Source organism: Salvelinus sp. IW2-2015, unplaced genomic scaffold (assembly GCF_002910315.2).
Source record: "Salvelinus sp. IW2-2015 unplaced genomic scaffold, ASM291031v2 Un_scaffold1283, whole genome shotgun sequence".
Lineage (NCBI taxonomy): Eukaryota > Metazoa > Chordata > Actinopteri > Salmoniformes > Salmonidae > Salvelinus > Salvelinus sp. IW2-2015.
Window position 1 is genome coordinate 172,211 of NW_019942817.1, and position 17,249 is coordinate 189,459.

Here is a 17,249-nt window from a genome sequence, read left to right on the forward strand (position 1 = left end):
AACACAGTGCCATTACATTCACTTCCTGAAACATTTTCCGCTCATATAGAATTTGCGGCACGCCGAGTTGTGACGTATAGCCTGGGCTACACACTCCGTACTGTGCAGACGTTTTTGCCTTATGAATGTGGATGTAAATTACAAAAGTAAATCAAGAACATCGTCGCACATTCCGTTTTTAAAGACACGGTGAGAACGCACAAGGTAAGATCTGCCTGCTCAGATCTTCAATGCAACAGTTGTTAATTATGTAGGCTATGAAAACGAAAGCAAACTAATTTCAGTTTGCCTTTTTGACTAAACAATATAAATACAGAACTTCCTTGGATGTCGTCTTAACATTAAAATAATCTATTTTTATAATAATCATGATGTTTTCATCTATTGGAATCATAACTAATTATGCTGTTCTTCAGCAGTGGGGATTCCCCGATATTGTAGTGCTGCAAAGAGCGCATAATTCTGTTGCGGCTTTTTGTCTTTCTCAATATAACGTCAATGAATACCCTCGAACTGTTAATGTAATAAAACATAAGCCATGTTCTGCTTAAATTGTCCATGGTCTCATTAAGGATTTGCCGCGCACCATTACCGCGGGCTGCGAGGGGGTTACCCCAAAGACAGAATCGCTGGTTCCACCAACACTAAACCACAAACAAGGCTAGGGGGATTTCTGAAAGGGAGATTCTGATGAGACAATGCACGGACGACCCACGGTCCTTCATGGGTGCCGATTGAGAATCATAGGAATATTTTCCTTGATTTAACATTAAAACATGTTAGAAGATGGAAACTTTACCACACACTAATGCCTTTCTGAACATCCCGACAAGCAGGGCTGTAGCTAGGGTCTGAGTTTTAGTGAGGTTTGGTAGCCCCCCCACCATTATTTCAATAGATGTTAATTCCGTTGAAGCTCATTAACTGCATTTCTATACAATTTAAAATCACTAAATTGCTATTTGGAGAACCTCAAAAATAAGCTAAAATGACCCCAGCCATTATAACATTGGTTGCTGTAGCTTCATTCACCTCAGTCGATCTACAAACATATACAGTTGAAGTCGGAAGTTCACATATACTTAGGTTGGAGTCATTAAAACTCATTTTTCAACCCCTCCACAAATTTCTTGTTAACAAACTAGAGTTTTGGCAAGTCGGTTAGGACATCTACTTTGTGCATGACACAAGTAATTGTTCCAACAATTGTTTACAGACAGATTATTTCACTTATAATTCACTGTATCACAATTCCAGTGGGTCAGAAGTTTACATACACTAAGTTGACTGTCCCTTTAAACAGCTCGGAAAACTCCAGAAAATGATGTCATGGCTTCAGAAGCTTCTGATAGGCTAATTGACATAATTTGAGTCAATTGGAGGTGTACCTGTGGATGTATTTCAAGGCCTACCTTGAAACTCAGTACCTATTTGCTTGACATCATGGGAAAATCAAAAGAAATCAGCCAAGACCCCAGAAAAAGAATTGTAGACCTCCACAAGTCTGGTTCATCCTTGGGAGCAATTTCCAAACGCCTGAAGGTACCACGTTCATCTGTACAAACAATAGTACACAAGTATAAACAACATGGGACCACGCAGCCGTCATACCACTCAAGGAAGGAGACGCGTTCTGTCTCCTAGAGATTAACATACTTTGGTGTGAAAAGTGCAAATCAATCCCAGAACAACAGCAAAGTACCTTGTGAAGATGCTAGAGGAAACAGGTACAAACGTATCTATATCCACAGTAAAACGAGTCCTATATCGACATAACCTGAAAGGCCGCTCAGCAAGGAAGAATCCACTGCTCCAAAACCGCCATAAAAAAGCCAGACTACGGTTTGCAACTGCACTTGGTGACAAAGATCGTACTTTTTGGAGAAATGTCCTCTGGTCTGATGAAACAAAAATAGAACTGTTTGGCCATAATGACCATCATTATGTTTGGAGGAAAAAGGGGGAGGCTTGCAAGCTGAAGAACACCATCCCATCTGTGAAGCACGGGGGTGGCAGCATCATGTTGTGGGATGCTTTGCTGCAGGAGGGACTGGTGCACCACGAAATAGATGGCATCATGTGGTAGGAAAATCATGTGGGTATATTGAAGCAACATCTCAAGACATCAGTCAGGAAGTTAAAGCTTGGTCGCAAATGGGTCTTCCAAATGGACATTGACCCCAAGCATACTTCCAAAGTTGTGGCAAAATGGTTTAAGGACAACAAAGTCAAGGTAGTGGAGTGGCCATCACAAAGCCCTGACCTCAATCCCATAGAAGATTTGTGGGCAGAACTGAAAAAGCGTGTGCGAGCAAGGAGGACTCAGTTACACCAGCTCTGTCAGGAGGATTGGTCCAAAATACACCCAAATTATTGTGGGAAGCTTGTGGAAGGCTACACGAAACATTTGACCCAAGTTAAACAATTTAAAAGGCAATGCTACCAAATACTAATTGAGTATGTAAACTTCTGACCCACTGGGAATGTGATGAAYGAAATAAAAGCTGAAATAAATCTCTATTATTCTGTCATTTCACATTCTTAAAATAAAGTGGTGATCCTAACTGACCTAAGACAGGGAATTTTTACTACGATTAAATGTCAGGAATTGTGAAAAACTCAGTTTAAATGTATTTGGCTAAGGTGCATGTAAACTTCCGACTTCAACTGTAGCATATTAGCTATACAATTAGCCACTACACCTTAACTCGCATCAACTCAGCACCGGAATTCAAAACTATCATTTTATATGTACAGAGGGATCTGTTGGCAGAAAAAGTATTTTATTAACAAAAAGGTCAACAAATAAGTTTGCATTACAGATATGTTGTTGCAGTTTTACAGCCAATTTCCTGCAATTCTACACGTTTTGCCATGTTTGTATGATATGAGTGAGAGTGACTACCAGAATGAATGTGGGCTCTTGGAGATCAGGACACCTGGGTACATGCTTTGCGTTCCCGGGTCGGTAATTCAGCCATGACAGTTTAGCTGGCTAGACTAACGACTAATTTACCAATCTAAAAAAAGGTTAACAGTCATGGTCTAATTAAGTGACTGTCAGTCAGTGACAATGTATTTTTTTGTTTTCAAAAATATTACAGGAGGTCCAGACCCTCGGTGTCCTCATATGTAGCTATGGCGTTGGTTATAAGTCCATGTGAATAAACTCATTAAAAAGATAGGTTTGTTTTAAAATGTGGGGATTTTACATAAACCCCTCCCCCTATTTACTAAACACTTTCATGCACAAATGTTGGGCCTATATCTCATTATGGAGAGCTTTGAATGGGATTTTCTGAATGTCAAAGTCATGCAGGTAGTCAGTCAATTGCAGGACTTCTGGAATAGGAAATGTTCATGTCAACAGACTCTTTGTAGATGTACATTTGCATAGGTCTACAAACTGTCCAACATCTACCGCACACCTGTCAGTCTACAGGTTGCCATGGCAACAGAGGAGAGTGACCCGAGTGGATCCGGAGGACTCTCCAGGCAGAATTCGGGAGTGGCGGGACCGTGGGAATCGGACTTGACTGCAGTGCAGCACAGTTTGAAGTTTGTGAAGAAGCTGGAAGAGCACTATGTTTGTCCCACCTGTAAAGGAGTAGTTCTCAACCCACACCAAACTGGCTGCGGACACATCTTCTGCTACCGCTGCATACAAGGACTCCTGTAAGAATAGTAGTGATAATAAAACAGCCATTTACTGCATGTTATGTGTTCATATACACAGTGAGATTTATTTGGGGGGGGGGGGTATGACTTTGGGTCAAATCCATTTTAATTCCAGTCAATCTAGGAGTTGAATCGAAATTCTATTTGCGATTTGAAAATGGTCCTTTCCCCTCTGAAGATTGTATTATTGTTCAAGTAAAAAATTACTCCAAGCTGACTGAAATTGAACTGGAATCAGCACTCAATTGTGCAAGATCTGTCACAACTCAATGGGGAAGTTCAGGATTTTACAATTTGAAGTGGTCTTGTGTGGCTCAGTTGGTAGAGCAGAGCGCTTACAACGCCAGGGTTGTGGGTTCGATTTCCATGTGGGACCAGTATGGAAATGTATGCAGTCACTACTATAAGTCGCTCTGGATAAGAGTGTCTTCTAATTGTAAGTTAGGTGGTTTCTCACCCTGAAAGTAGTCCATGGGCCAGGAGAAACGAATCCATGGTTTGGTTCTTTTTTTAAAACAGCCACTGCAAACTTCAGACACCACAAGATTGGAAATGAAAGCATTTGAGCATTGTTTTTTTTTTTAAATGGCCACATGACCATAAAGTAACATCAAACCAAATATGGAGTGGATTGTAGTTGATTTCAGGTGATTCAGCCTTTAAATATATACATTTTAAAATTTGTGAATTAATCAAGTTATACAATTCTGAATTCACTCTTTAATCATGTGTTAGCCCATTGAGCTAAAGGGCCATTCTTTGATACTGTAGGTAGCATATGTCATAAATGAAAAGTCAGCAATCATATTGAAATGTGATGCTCTCTTTTGTGCAGGGAAAACTCCCCAGCCACCACCCCTGCCTGTCCTTTGGACAGAGGTTTGATCAAATCTGATGAGGTGAGATTCAGAAACCATGGTTCATTTGGGAAGAAAGCTAAATATATCAAGAAATACTTTATTCAGAATTACTTTCGCAGTTTTACTGATAACACAACTGATGTCTACTTTGTATTTTCATTGGTACATAAAAATATTTTGGGGGTTTTACTTTTCATGAAACTTTAAAAGACACCCAACCTACTTAATTTGTAAGACAAACGATTTTATTGACAGAAATTAAACAAATCATGAGTTTCTTGAAATGTAAAACAATACTACACAATTGTTACCGTTTCCTGCAGGTTTTCCAAGACAATTGCTGCAAAAGGGAGATCTCAAATTTAGAAGTTTACTGCACAAACTCCCCCAACTGCTCCCACAGAATGACATTATGTCGGTTGCAGGTAAATCCCACAAGACACCACAAGTACCCAATGTTACCCGTTGCTGTAGTAAATACGAGAGTATTTCCGCCAGCTAAAACAGGACTGTAAAATAAATCATTAACAAATGCTCAGACAACAACACGACCAAACATTTGATACGTGATACATTCCCTCTCTCTCTCTCTCTTTCTCAGGAGCATCTACAGGCATGTCAGTTTGAGTCATTGCAGTGTTCCAATGCAGGCTGCAGTGAGATCATGCAACGTAAGGACCTGCAGGAGCACCTCAAAATCAGCTGCTCCTATCGTATGGAGCCCTGTCACTACTGCAAGCATCCTTACACATGCTGCCAACTCGAGGTGAATGCCAGAGGAATTGACTGTTTTATAACAGTCTGTTTTAATATGTTCTTACTCTTGCAATGGTCAGGGTTGAAGTTTTATGATATAAATGAGGACTTTCGATGTGCCGTTGTACCCAGGCGGTTTATTTGGGATTTTCTAAGATGGTGAAACGGTCCTCATGCTCAACATAGTATTTTTACTTGGTTAAGAAACCCATAACTAGCCTACTGATTTTGCCGCACCCGTTATGTCTAGGTGTCTTAGGCCTAGGTAACCGGATTTAAGTGCATATACAGTACATGGGAAATAACTGTATGCACCTAGGTGTTGAATGCATGTACCCGGGACACAGCTACCTTAACTTAGGTCCAAGGCCAGCTCCGTCTTGATCTTTTGGTCAGCCAGTCCAAGCTATTATTATTTGTTCAGATGGTGACAAAATAAATATGTACAAAAACCAAACTACGAAAAGGCCTGCCCATTCAAAAAGGTTAACTAACACAAAGAAACAAACAAAAGGGTGTCTGGGGGCTTCTGGCCTCCTCTCTTTCTCTCAGACTGACAATCACTTTAATTGGCTGCACCTGATGTGTTTCTCAAGGCTTAGCTCAGCATCTAGACCTGATTGCTGCCACCTGGTGATGGAGTGTGGAAGTGTATCCTGGAAATGTGTTGCCTAACTGTGCTAACGCTATGCTACCACCCATATCATAACAAGTAATATTAAGGAATTGGATTGTCCTTCAACTGTGTTCCCCCTCTGCACTACATTTAGCCAAAGATTATTTTTACAGTCTGGGAATTACATACAGTAATTCTCCCAACAGGTGGCGCAAGTGACTTGAATATATGTTTGAATCCCTCACACTTACTGCAGTCTCTTAAGAGTTCACAAAACTACAAATGCCTTTGACAACACTTGAACGAAGCTCTTTTCAGTCTATTATGATATGATACTGTAAGTCACTAAGAAGGAACATCCTTCTTAATAATCACTTCTTATTTCTGTTCGGACTCCACCAGGATCATGAGAGGCATTCATGCCCAGAGGTTGAAATCAAGTGCCCCAACAAATGCTCCCAGATGATTAAAAGATGCATGGTGAATATTCAGATATGACCATAATATTTGTTTTATTTGCTGAATGTATTGTTGTTTGAAGAAGGATTTTCTATATTCCTTGACATTTTGCCACAAGCACATACACTGATTGTACAAAACATTAGGAACACCTGCTCTTTCCATGACAGACTGACCAGGTGAAAGCAATGATCCCTAATTGATGTCACTTGTTAAATCCACTTCAATCAGTGTAGATGAAGGGGGGAGACAAGTTAAATAAGTATTTTTAAGACATGGATTGTGTATGTGTGCCATTCAGAGGGTAAATGGGCAAGAACGGGGTAGGTGCCAGGCACACCGGTTTGAGTATCAAGAACTGCAACGCTGCTGGGCTTTTCACGCTCAACAGTTTGTCTGTATCAAGAATGGTCCACCACCCAAAGGACATCCAGCCAACTTGACACAACTGTAGGAAGCATTGGAGTCAACATGGGCCAGCATCCCTTTGGAATGCTTTCGACACCATGTGGAGTCCATGCCCCAATGAATTGAGGCTGTTCTGGGGGGAAAAGGGTATGAAACTCAATATTAGAAAGTGATCCTAATGTTTTGTACACTCGGTGTATAATACACTGTACAGCTGTTTGTAAAACTGTATGAGTGTGTAGAACTCATTTGGTTCCTGCTTCTACATCTCACCCAATCTCACTTATCCTTCTCCGTCTGACTTCTCCCCTCACTTTTTCACTTTTTATACCCTCCCCGACTAACACCTCTTTGCTTTTAATGTACTCTCTCTCCATCACACAGCTTGAAGACCATGCTGACCAGTGTCCTGAGGTGCAGACGGACTGTGTTTTTAAGAAATACGGCTGCTTTGTCCGGGTTGGTGGACATATTCTCCCACTCTCTGTGCTTTGGAATCTAATTCTACGCCAACGGAAATCTAGTTGTAGTCGATCAATTGATCGGTTGGGCTGGAAGCTCCAAAGTTGCAATGATTGCATTCTCAATGGGTCAAAGTCCTTATTCGACCCTCTTGGATGGGTAGTGGCTGACACAGATGTCGTGTGGTGATAAAACGACAGCCTTGTAACAATTCACCACAATAAGAAATGTCTATACGGTCTCCAGAGTATCTGTCTGAGTGTCAGAAATGAACAAAAATATATACGCAACATCCACTATTTTACTGAGTTACACATAAGGAAATCAATCAATTGAAATAAATCAATTAGGCCATGGGTGGTCATGGGAGGGCATAGGCCCACCCACTTGGGAGCCAGGCCCAGCCAATCAGAATGAGTTTATCCCCACAAAAGGGCTTTATTACAGACAGAAATACTGTCCGGGTGGCTGGTCTCAGACGATCCCGCAGGTAAAGAAGCCCGATGTGGAGGTCCTGGGCTGGCGTGGTTACACGTGGTCTGAGGTTGTGAGGCCGGTTGGATGTACTGCCAAATTATGGCTTATGGTAGAGAAATTAACATCAAATTATCTGGCAACAGTTCTGGAGGACATTCCTGCAGTCAGCTTGTCAAATGCACGCTCCCTCAAAACTTGAGACATCTGTGACATTGTATTGTGTGACACAACTGCACATTTTAGAGTGGCTTTTTATTGTCCCTAGCACAAGGTGCACTTGTGTAATGATCATGCTGTTTAATCAACTTCTTGATATGCCACACCTGTCAGGTGGATGGATTATTTTAGAAAAGGAGAAATGCTCACTAACAGGAATGTAAACAAATTTGTGCACAAAATTTGAGAGAAATAAGCTTTTTGTGCATATGGAACATTTCTGGTATCTTTTATTTCAGCTCATGAAACATGGGACCAACACTTTACATGTTACGTTCATATTTTTATTCAGTAATGGTAATAGGTGTTTATATGAACTAGTCCTATACATTACAACCAAAAGACACAGATATGAATTTGTCTTGGTTCAACAACAGCCTTACCCATCGTGACAAGTTAATGTCAATACAGTATGTATAATGAGTGTTATAATTTGTATGTCATTGTTTGGCATGTCATTCCTAAACATGTCTAGACATGATAGGCAGTTGTATGGCAACAGATGATTGCCATACAACTAATTGTTATTTCTTTCTGTGTGGACAGGAGAGGAGAGCCCAAGTTCAAGTCCATGAGGAAACCGCTCTCAATGACCATATCCTCCTGGTTCTGGGGAGCAACACCAAGCTGGAGACACAGGTAGGACCGATCACTACCCAGAACCTTTCTCAAGTTAGGATTCAGCCCTTATAGTGCCTAGATCAATGTACCAAAGGGCAAGTTGTACCTGGAGACTGACCATTCCTCTGACCCGGCAGATGGCAATCCTCCAGCAGGAGGTGCTGCTGAGGCACAAGGAGCTCCAGGAGAGGAGCCGCCAGGTCAGCGGTCTGGAGAAGGAGGTCCGCCCACTGGCCCAGCAGGTCAGCCGATGTGACAACACCCTGTCTGCAGTACAGGTAAGAAGCAGTACTGTATTGTAACCAATACAACACCCAGAGGCCTGGCTGGTCTAGTGGTAATGTTGCAGCATTTCTACAGTGTAGGTATAGGTTTGAATCTGGCCTACTGCCCTTTTACACAGCCACTTCTCTCTGTTCAATCAAATCTGAAAACACCTTTAAAATGATTTATGGAAACAATGCACTCTGTTTGCAGTACAGGTAAGAAGCACTGCTGTTGCTGTTAATGGAACCCAAAGCAGGAATCATTCATTCACACACTGCACTTAATATAATCCTTTGGTCATAGGAATCAAAACTTTAGGATTCTCACAAGAGGAGAGACGACCTTGATTGTGTTTGAGGGCATGCAACAGAAAACGTTTTAAAACATTTTGTTTGGTGCCTTTGTTTGGTGCCTTATGAACACTACCCATGTGAATAGCAGTACTGAAAATAAAGTGTTACCGTTTTCTGGTCGTGCGTGTACCAGAGGTCTCTGGAGGAGCAGAGGGATCACATCTCCAGCGTCCAGCTCCAGCTCGAGGAGCTGTCCAGTGTGTTTGGCCCTGGTGTGGCCCGGGAGGAACTGGGCCAAATCAGAGCGTCCCTGGACGCCCTCAGACAGCAGGTGTCCGTCACGGAGGGGCTCAAAGACCACCTGGGTGAGTGGAGGGGGTCCTTAATGGTCTGGGTGAACTAAAGGTGGATTAGAGATCATTATTATGGTTTCCACCGACAGTAAGCCCATGAAGTGTGAAAAGTGGGTCTTGTGAAATGTAACTGGCACTGGGTTATTTGAATTATGGTAAAACTGCCTCTGTCTTTGGCAGAATTCAAGTAACTCAGTGGTTACCAATCCCGGGTTACTGGAAGACGCAAGACTTTTAGGGCAATAAGCTAAAGTCTCCAAGGCTTGTAACAGATTATGGAAAGACTCAAAACTGTTAGGCCAATGATCTTAAGTCTTTAAGGCTTTTAAGCGATTGTAAGCAAATAATTAACATTGTAGTGACATGGATTAATGAAAGTATAAAAAATTCCATCGCCCATCTTTCCCCCAGGGGAGTTGAAGGAGACCTACATGCGCCACTCGCGCCTCCTCAGCATCCATACGGCGCAGCTGGAGTGTAACGAGGAGCACTTCAGAGAGCTCGAGTCCACCTCATACGACGGCAAGCTCATCTGGAAGCTCCGCGACTACCGCAAGAGGAAGGAGGCCGGGTCTCAAGGCCAGGGACCGTGCCTGAGCAGCGCGCCCTTCCACACGGGCCGCAGTGGCTACAAAATGGCCGCCAGGGCCTACCTGAACGGTGACGGGGCCGGCCGGGACACCCACCTGTCTCTCTACGTGGTCCTCATGAGGGGTGACTTCGACCCCCTCTTGCCCTGGCCCTTCAGACAGCCTGTGTCATTGTCAGTGCTGGACCAGAGCGGCACCAACAACCACCTGACTATGAGTTTCAAACCCGACCCGGAAAACACTAGCTTCCACCGGCCCGGCTCGGCCGCTGCAACCTCCACCGCCCCCACCAACGTGGCCTCTGGTTTCCAGTGCTTTGCCTCGCATGCCCAGCTGGAGACACCTAAGAACGCCATATACGTGAGAGACGATACGCTCTTTGTTAAGGTCAAAGTAGACACGAGTGGTTTGGAGGACTTGTAGAGAGGCCTTAAAGAACTGGTTCGAGATCATTTCAAAAACAGTTAGCTAATGCTACGAAGCTCAGTGCAGGCCAATGCCTCAGCTGTACTCCAAATTTAGCAAAGTAAGCAAACAGAAAGTGTCAGCAAGTCCATGCATTTTTCCCCAGATACTGAAACGATAAAGCAATACAGATATTGCAGTGAAGTATTTACTTCTTTTTTTATTGCTTTAGCCTTGTCTGCAGACTGCTTGTATGTGTTCACTGAGGATTCAAGTGTTAATGCTCCCCACAGATATTGTATTTTGTGTTTAAGTCCTACAATCAGAGAGCATGCAATCTATTAATTGTCAATTGATGACATCTCAGGGATTTTAATGGACAGCTGTTAAAAAGTAGTTGATGTAATTGTAATAACTTTACTGAATAAGCCAATATACCGTACATGTTGAAGGTTTATATAAATTATTGTAAATTATTTAGAAATGTAAACATCATAAAAGTAAGAATGCTTATTCATTAAAGTTATTATAAAGTGTTACCATTGATGAGTGAATTGTTTCATGCTTTTTTCCTTCAATTGATTCATGAATTGTTACATGTGTTTTTCCTTAAATTTTGTGGTACATGCATAACAATCATCCATGTGTTTTGTTTGTATTGAACTGTTTATCAATGACTATGTTTCTGCATTGTTTAAAGTAGTTAGGGTTACCAAATGGGTAACCAAATGTGCTTGTTCTAGAAGTGATGAGTAGAGTTGAAGTGACATATTATTTTGAATGCTATAAAGTAAATAAAAGTATGAAAATGTATTGTATAGATAAAATGGCTATTAAAATAAAAGTAATAACAATTTAAATGTGTGTAAGTTCTATGTCATTGTGTTACCACCTTGAAAATAAGACCTATAAGGACCTTGAATTCCCTCCAATGGCCAACTTATTGGGGGAAAGGTCTATATTAAAGAAAATTATTAGCTAATCACACCCTTTTAGTCGTTTTTTTACATTCCAATGAGGATCTGGTGTCTAAATAAAAAATGTAGTTTGTTTTTTACTAAATGTCATGCCCAAATGCCATTTCAACAACAACTGTGATAGAACAATTACATATTTACCTGATTTGTTTGATATTAATATACTTAACAGTATGACATTTATGTTCTATTAAAATGTCTGTGTGAACTGAGAGGAGCCTAAAAACCTACAGCTGGCATTCCATAGATAAATGTGGTGGGTGTAATCAAGAGAGAGAGCCTGGAGGAATTAAACAAAACCCTTATTGTGGCAGAGGCAAATGACCACAGGATAAACCCAAAGGGGCTTATGGTGCCCCCAATCTGCATGGGAGGGGTGGATCCAGCCATGACTTAGTATCAGTTATATAAAAACTCTGCATGGCTGTAAATGTTCGGCTACTCGGCCCAACAGTCAAGAGTGTTGGGTTGACTAGTCTCATTATTGCAATAATTAATGAATATTAAATAAAGATGATTGTTTGAAGAAATGACAAAGTCTCTTTCAGTATGAATTTTCCACGACACAACCCATTCATGGTAAACACTGTGCATGTTGGCTCAAACGTAAATTAACTTTAAAAGTCAAATGCAATGTGCTGCTTTATACCGTGTATTGTATTGAATGCAACAAAATGGCACTCGAGCACAACAAGAAAAAAATATTTAACACTTTAACCATTGTTTAGTGGACTACACGAATCCAAACAATAGTATTGCAGCACAAGACAAATTAACTAATTCCGGAAACCTAGTAGTTACCAATTATTAGCCATAAGTTAATTGTTTGAGTTGTTTAATTTTGCTCTCTTTCAGAGATACAGCAAGCTATCTTTAGAATATCTTGCCACACTGAGAACTAAGCATACAACAAACAGTTGTTGTATAATGAGGGAAGGCATGATCATTTGGTCTCACAGAAAGCTAAAGTTGATATACATTAGATTTTTGCATTAAAACTGTTCTCATTATTCAATACAGCTATTTATCAATGAATGTATAATGTTTGGCTCCATATTTTGTCGGCTGAGGCTGCAGATCCGAAGGTAACCGCCCTGTTCCGCCCTGTCAGCTCCTCTGGAAGCCTCTTCCCCCGAGCTGATGATCCGAATCACATCCTGGCAATGTGTTTCTTTACCTCTACTTTACCCACCAATTTCTGTGGTCACCCTACCTTCCCATTTCTCACTGTCAATTGTGAACGATAATTATATTTACCAGTGAAATGACAATGCAGAATTTTCATTCCAACCATTTGATCCCAATACGTTTCATGGGAATGCGCATTAGATCTTCTTGAATTATATGCAGTGTTGTTTCAAAGTAATGTGTTTTATTTGAAGTTTGTTACATGCTTTTTTCCCCTTACATTGTGTTTACATGCATAACAACACTTATGTGCATCACATCCCGTTGTGAGATGCCATTCATTTGTCCTGCTATGCCTTTGATAGAGATTGGCGGGGAACAATCTTAAGTAACATTTTCCTACGTACTGTATCTGAAACCACTGTGGGATGGACATGAACCTCCACAATGACAGTGTGTGCGGGTCATTATTCTTATGACTGTGTTAATACTCTACCGCTTCTTTCTCCCGGATCCGGGATCCTCCTCATCAAAAAAGCTGACTAGCATAGCCTAGCCTAACGCGACAGGGATATCATATAATATAATTTTCATGAAATCACAAGTCCAAAACAGCAAATGAAAGATAAACATCTTGTGAATCCAGCCATCATTTCRGATTTTTWAAATGTTTTACAGCGAAAACACAATATGTATTTCTATTAGSTAACCACAATAGCAAAAGACTCAACCGCATATTTTCACAATTTTTRTACCGCATAGGTAGCTATCACAAAACCGACCAAATAGAGATATAATTAGTCACTAACCAAGAAACAACTTCATCAGATGATAGTCTTATAACATGTTATACAATAAATTTATGTTTTGTTCGAAAATGTGCATATTTGAGGTATAAATCATAGTTTTACATTGCAGCTACCATCAAAAATATCACCAAAGCAGCCAGAATAATTACAGAGAGCAACGTGAAATACCTAAATACTCATCATAAAACATTTATGAAAAATACATGGTGTACAGCAAATGAAAGATAAACATCTTGTGAATTCAGCCAATATTTCCGATTTTTTAAGTGTTTTACAGCGAAAACACAATATAGCATTATATTAGCTTACCACAATAGCCAAACACACAAATGCATTTATTAGCAGCAAAAGGTAGCGATCGCAAAAACCAGCAAAAGATATAAAATTAATCACTAACCTTGACCAACTTCATCAGATGACAGTCTTATAACATCAGGTTATACAATACACTTATGTTTTGTTCGAAAATTTGCATATTTAGAGCTGCAAARCGGGGTTATACATTGTGAATATGTAGCATCGATTCACCAGAATGTCCGGAGCTAGTTTGGACACTCACCTAATCTGACCAAAGAAATCATCATAAACTTTACTAAAAAATACATGTTGGACAGCAAATGAAAGATACACTGGTTCTTAATGCAACCGCCGTGTTAGATTTTTAAAAATAACTTTACCATAACAAACAGCTTACGTTATAGCGAGACAGCGCCCGCCAAAACGGCGGATAATAGGACTCAACATTTTACACAGAAATACGAAATAACATCATAAATTGTTCTAACTTTTGCTGAGCTTCCATCAGAATCTTGTACAAGGAGTCCTAGGTCCAGAATAAATCGTTGTTTGGTTTTAGAATGTCCTTCTCTCTTGTCGAATTCGCTCCACAAGGCTAGCCAATGTTGATGACGTTCCCAATTTCTCTCGACGCAGAGAACGGAAAACTCCAAAAGTCCCATTAAACGTTGAATAAACTGATGAAACTCGGTTGAAAAAACCTACTTTATGATGTTTTTCTAATATGTATCAAATAAAAACAAAGCCGGAGATATTAGCCGTGTATAGCGAACGCTTATCATAAGACAATATGGAGGTGCTTCCCGCGCCTAGGTAGAGAAAGGAAATTCTGGACACGTCATTCCAAGAGCTCTTGTTCGACCTCAGATCAAGCTAGACACCCCATTTTACCTTCCACTGCCTGTTGACATCTAGTGGAAGGCGTATGCAATGCATGCATATCCATAAATATAAGGCAATTCAATAGGCAGGCCCTGGAACAGAGCATCGTTTTCAGATTTTTCACTTCCTGTCTGGAAGTTTGCTGCAAAATGAGTTCTGTTTTACTCACAGATATAATTCAAACAGTTTTAGAAACTTGAGTGTTTTCTATCCAATAGTAATAATAATATGCATATTGTACGATCTAGAATAGAGTATGAGGCAGTTTAATTTGGGCACAATTTTTTCCAAAGTGGAATCCCATATTGACAAGAAGTTAACGGTAAAGCAACATTATGTGAGCTTTCGTGTAAAAACATTATGGGATGCCAATGCATAATAAAAAGGACACTTCAGAAACAGGTATGCAGCTCTATTATACATTTCTATGGGAATGGAGTGCTTTTCTGGGTAAATACTGAAATAACAAGGCTGGGATTCAATCCGAGGCACGTTACAGAGCAGCGAACTAAGCAAAAGAAAATGTATGTGATCTATGAGAAAAAAAGTCTTTAAAAAAGTGCATTACCGGCTAGTACGCTGCTCCATTATGGAATCCCGGCCTAAGCCTTAAAAATAATGGAAGAGTAACAACACATGTGAATGGACCCCAACAACTATATTTATGAATTAATGGTGCTAGTTTATTCAAAAAAGCTGACACGTTTCAACCGTAGTCTTGTCAAAATGACAGCCTTGTCATTCTGTCTGACTCTACAGAAGCACATGGTTCTACTTTACAGAAATATGAAAGCAAATATATACAGTACATGTATGTAAATGCCTTAAATCTCATAAAGTTCAGCACATCAGATTGGAACATTTGGGGAAAAAATGATGACAGACAGATCCAGTAACTTTGGGCAGGTGCTAGAAGTCAAAGTAAATGTTAAACAAAAAGTACAAGTAGACATGGCACACAGATCTTGTGGTTTAAGGAAACAAATGTTAACATTTCAACATATACCTATGGTAGATAAATTACAAGATTATGTTATAATACTGTTTATGAATCGAATAGCTATGATGAGTACTCTCTCATCTGTGTCTGTGGGACTGAGTTGGGCCTCTGGAGCTTGAGCTTACAATTGATTCATGACTTGGTGATAAAAACCTACAGCTGGCACTCCATAGATAAGATGTGGTGTGTGTGACCCGAGATAGAGATAGCCTGGAGGAGTAGAACAATCCCTTATAGTGTCTAATCATTCCTGCATCTGGGAAACGGCACCAGGTGCAGATGACCACAGGATGTCTCGATCAGCATGGGGGGAGTGGAACCAGCCATGACTAAGCATTTTTAGGTCTCCTACTGTATATAAGATCTGTTTTTTCATTAAAGGTTAAGCTCTCGGCAACACACACTTCAGAGTGTGTGGTCGACCAGCTTAATTCTAATTAATCAATATTAAATAAAGATGATTGTTTTAAGCAATGACAAAGTCTCGCTCAGCACTATGAATTTCCACAACAAAACTTTAAAAAGGGGCAATCTGCAGTTGCTACATCCAATTTGGAAATATATTATAAGTGATATATACCTGTTGATTCGTGAAGAATATATTTTATAAATGCCATGAGCTCATAGTTAAACTGTTGTACCCCTTCAGAACCCCAAATATAAGCTTGTTTTTTGGGTTCTGATTGGGTACGACAGTGTATCTAAGCTCATTCAAGAATCAACAAGTATATATCACTAATGTATAAGTCCTCCAATGTTTTGTTATCTTGGATGATCCGTCCTTGCATTCATAGCTTTGTCTATGAATTCGAGAGTGGTTACATTTCTCCAGGCTGACTGCTTTGTTATGTGGATTTCCCCTTTAAAGGGATAGTTTAACCTCATTATAGGTTTCCTTATCTTCAGACAAGGTAATACAGCAATCCTGCTTTGTTTTAGGGTCCCTGGCCACTGTCTCTAAATGCTAACTTTTTAGCATGTGTGACCCAACAACAATCCCGTATATCAGCATTTTTCGTGTTCCAAATCTTATAGTTGAACTTAATTGAGCTACATAAGCAATTTCAGACACTTTAGGATGATTTGGACATGAAACGTGAACAATTATTAAACTACGACAATATTTGAAATGTAATAGGGCAGACATCTTACACAGAACAATAATAGTTTGGGATGGTTTACAGGAAAGTCGTATAAGCCTTTTGGAATCTACGATTGAATACATTAATACGCATGCCTTACTCTATTGGAACAGATACACCCGTGAAGATCGGAGAGGATTGGACCGATATACGCACACACCTACCTCACTGATATGATATCACTGTCACAGCCACCTCTGATTGTCAGATCCGTATATCACAGTTTAACTTCCAAACAGTGTTTATGAGTGTAAATGTGTGTATTGTTGTCACAGAAAGCTAAAGTTGATATAGATTTTATTTTAGCATTAAAAACAACTGTTCTCAATATTCAATAAAGGCTATTTATTAATAAATGTATAATGATTGGCTGCATATTTTGTTGGCTGAGGCTGCAGATCCGAAGGAAACCGCCCCCTTGGAGATACGAATCATGTTCTGGACGTGTTTCTTTACCTCTACTTTAAGCACCAATTTTGTGGTCACCCTCCCTTCACATTTCTCAAAGGGAGGGTGACCTGTGAAATGCCAATGCAGCATCTGCCTGCCAACC

The 17,249-nt window shown here is 40.3% G+C and overlaps 1 protein-coding gene across 2 annotated transcripts; it reads left to right on the forward strand.

Moving 5' to 3' along the window:
* The first annotated feature begins 44 nt into the window (after positions 1-44).
* LOC112070308 (TNF receptor-associated factor 5) lies at positions 45-11,321 on the forward strand. Of its 2 annotated transcripts, none has more exons than XM_024137723.2 (11): positions 45-204; positions 3,436-3,675; positions 4,514-4,577; positions 4,862-4,963; positions 5,140-5,304; positions 6,313-6,390; positions 7,162-7,236; positions 8,479-8,571; positions 8,691-8,831; positions 9,307-9,478; positions 9,878-11,321. In XM_024137723.2, the coding sequence occupies exons 2-11, from the start codon at positions 3,449-3,451 to the stop codon at positions 10,477-10,479; spliced, it is 1,719 nt and encodes a 572-aa protein (XP_023993491.1). In that variant the 5' UTR covers positions 45-204; positions 3,436-3,448; the 3' UTR covers positions 10,480-11,321. The 2 variants fall into 2 exon arrangements, with proteins under 2 accessions (XP_023993491.1, XP_070295012.1); XM_070438911.1 differs by having other exon boundaries at positions 66-189.
* Positions 11,322-17,249: the final 5,928 nt, after the last annotated feature.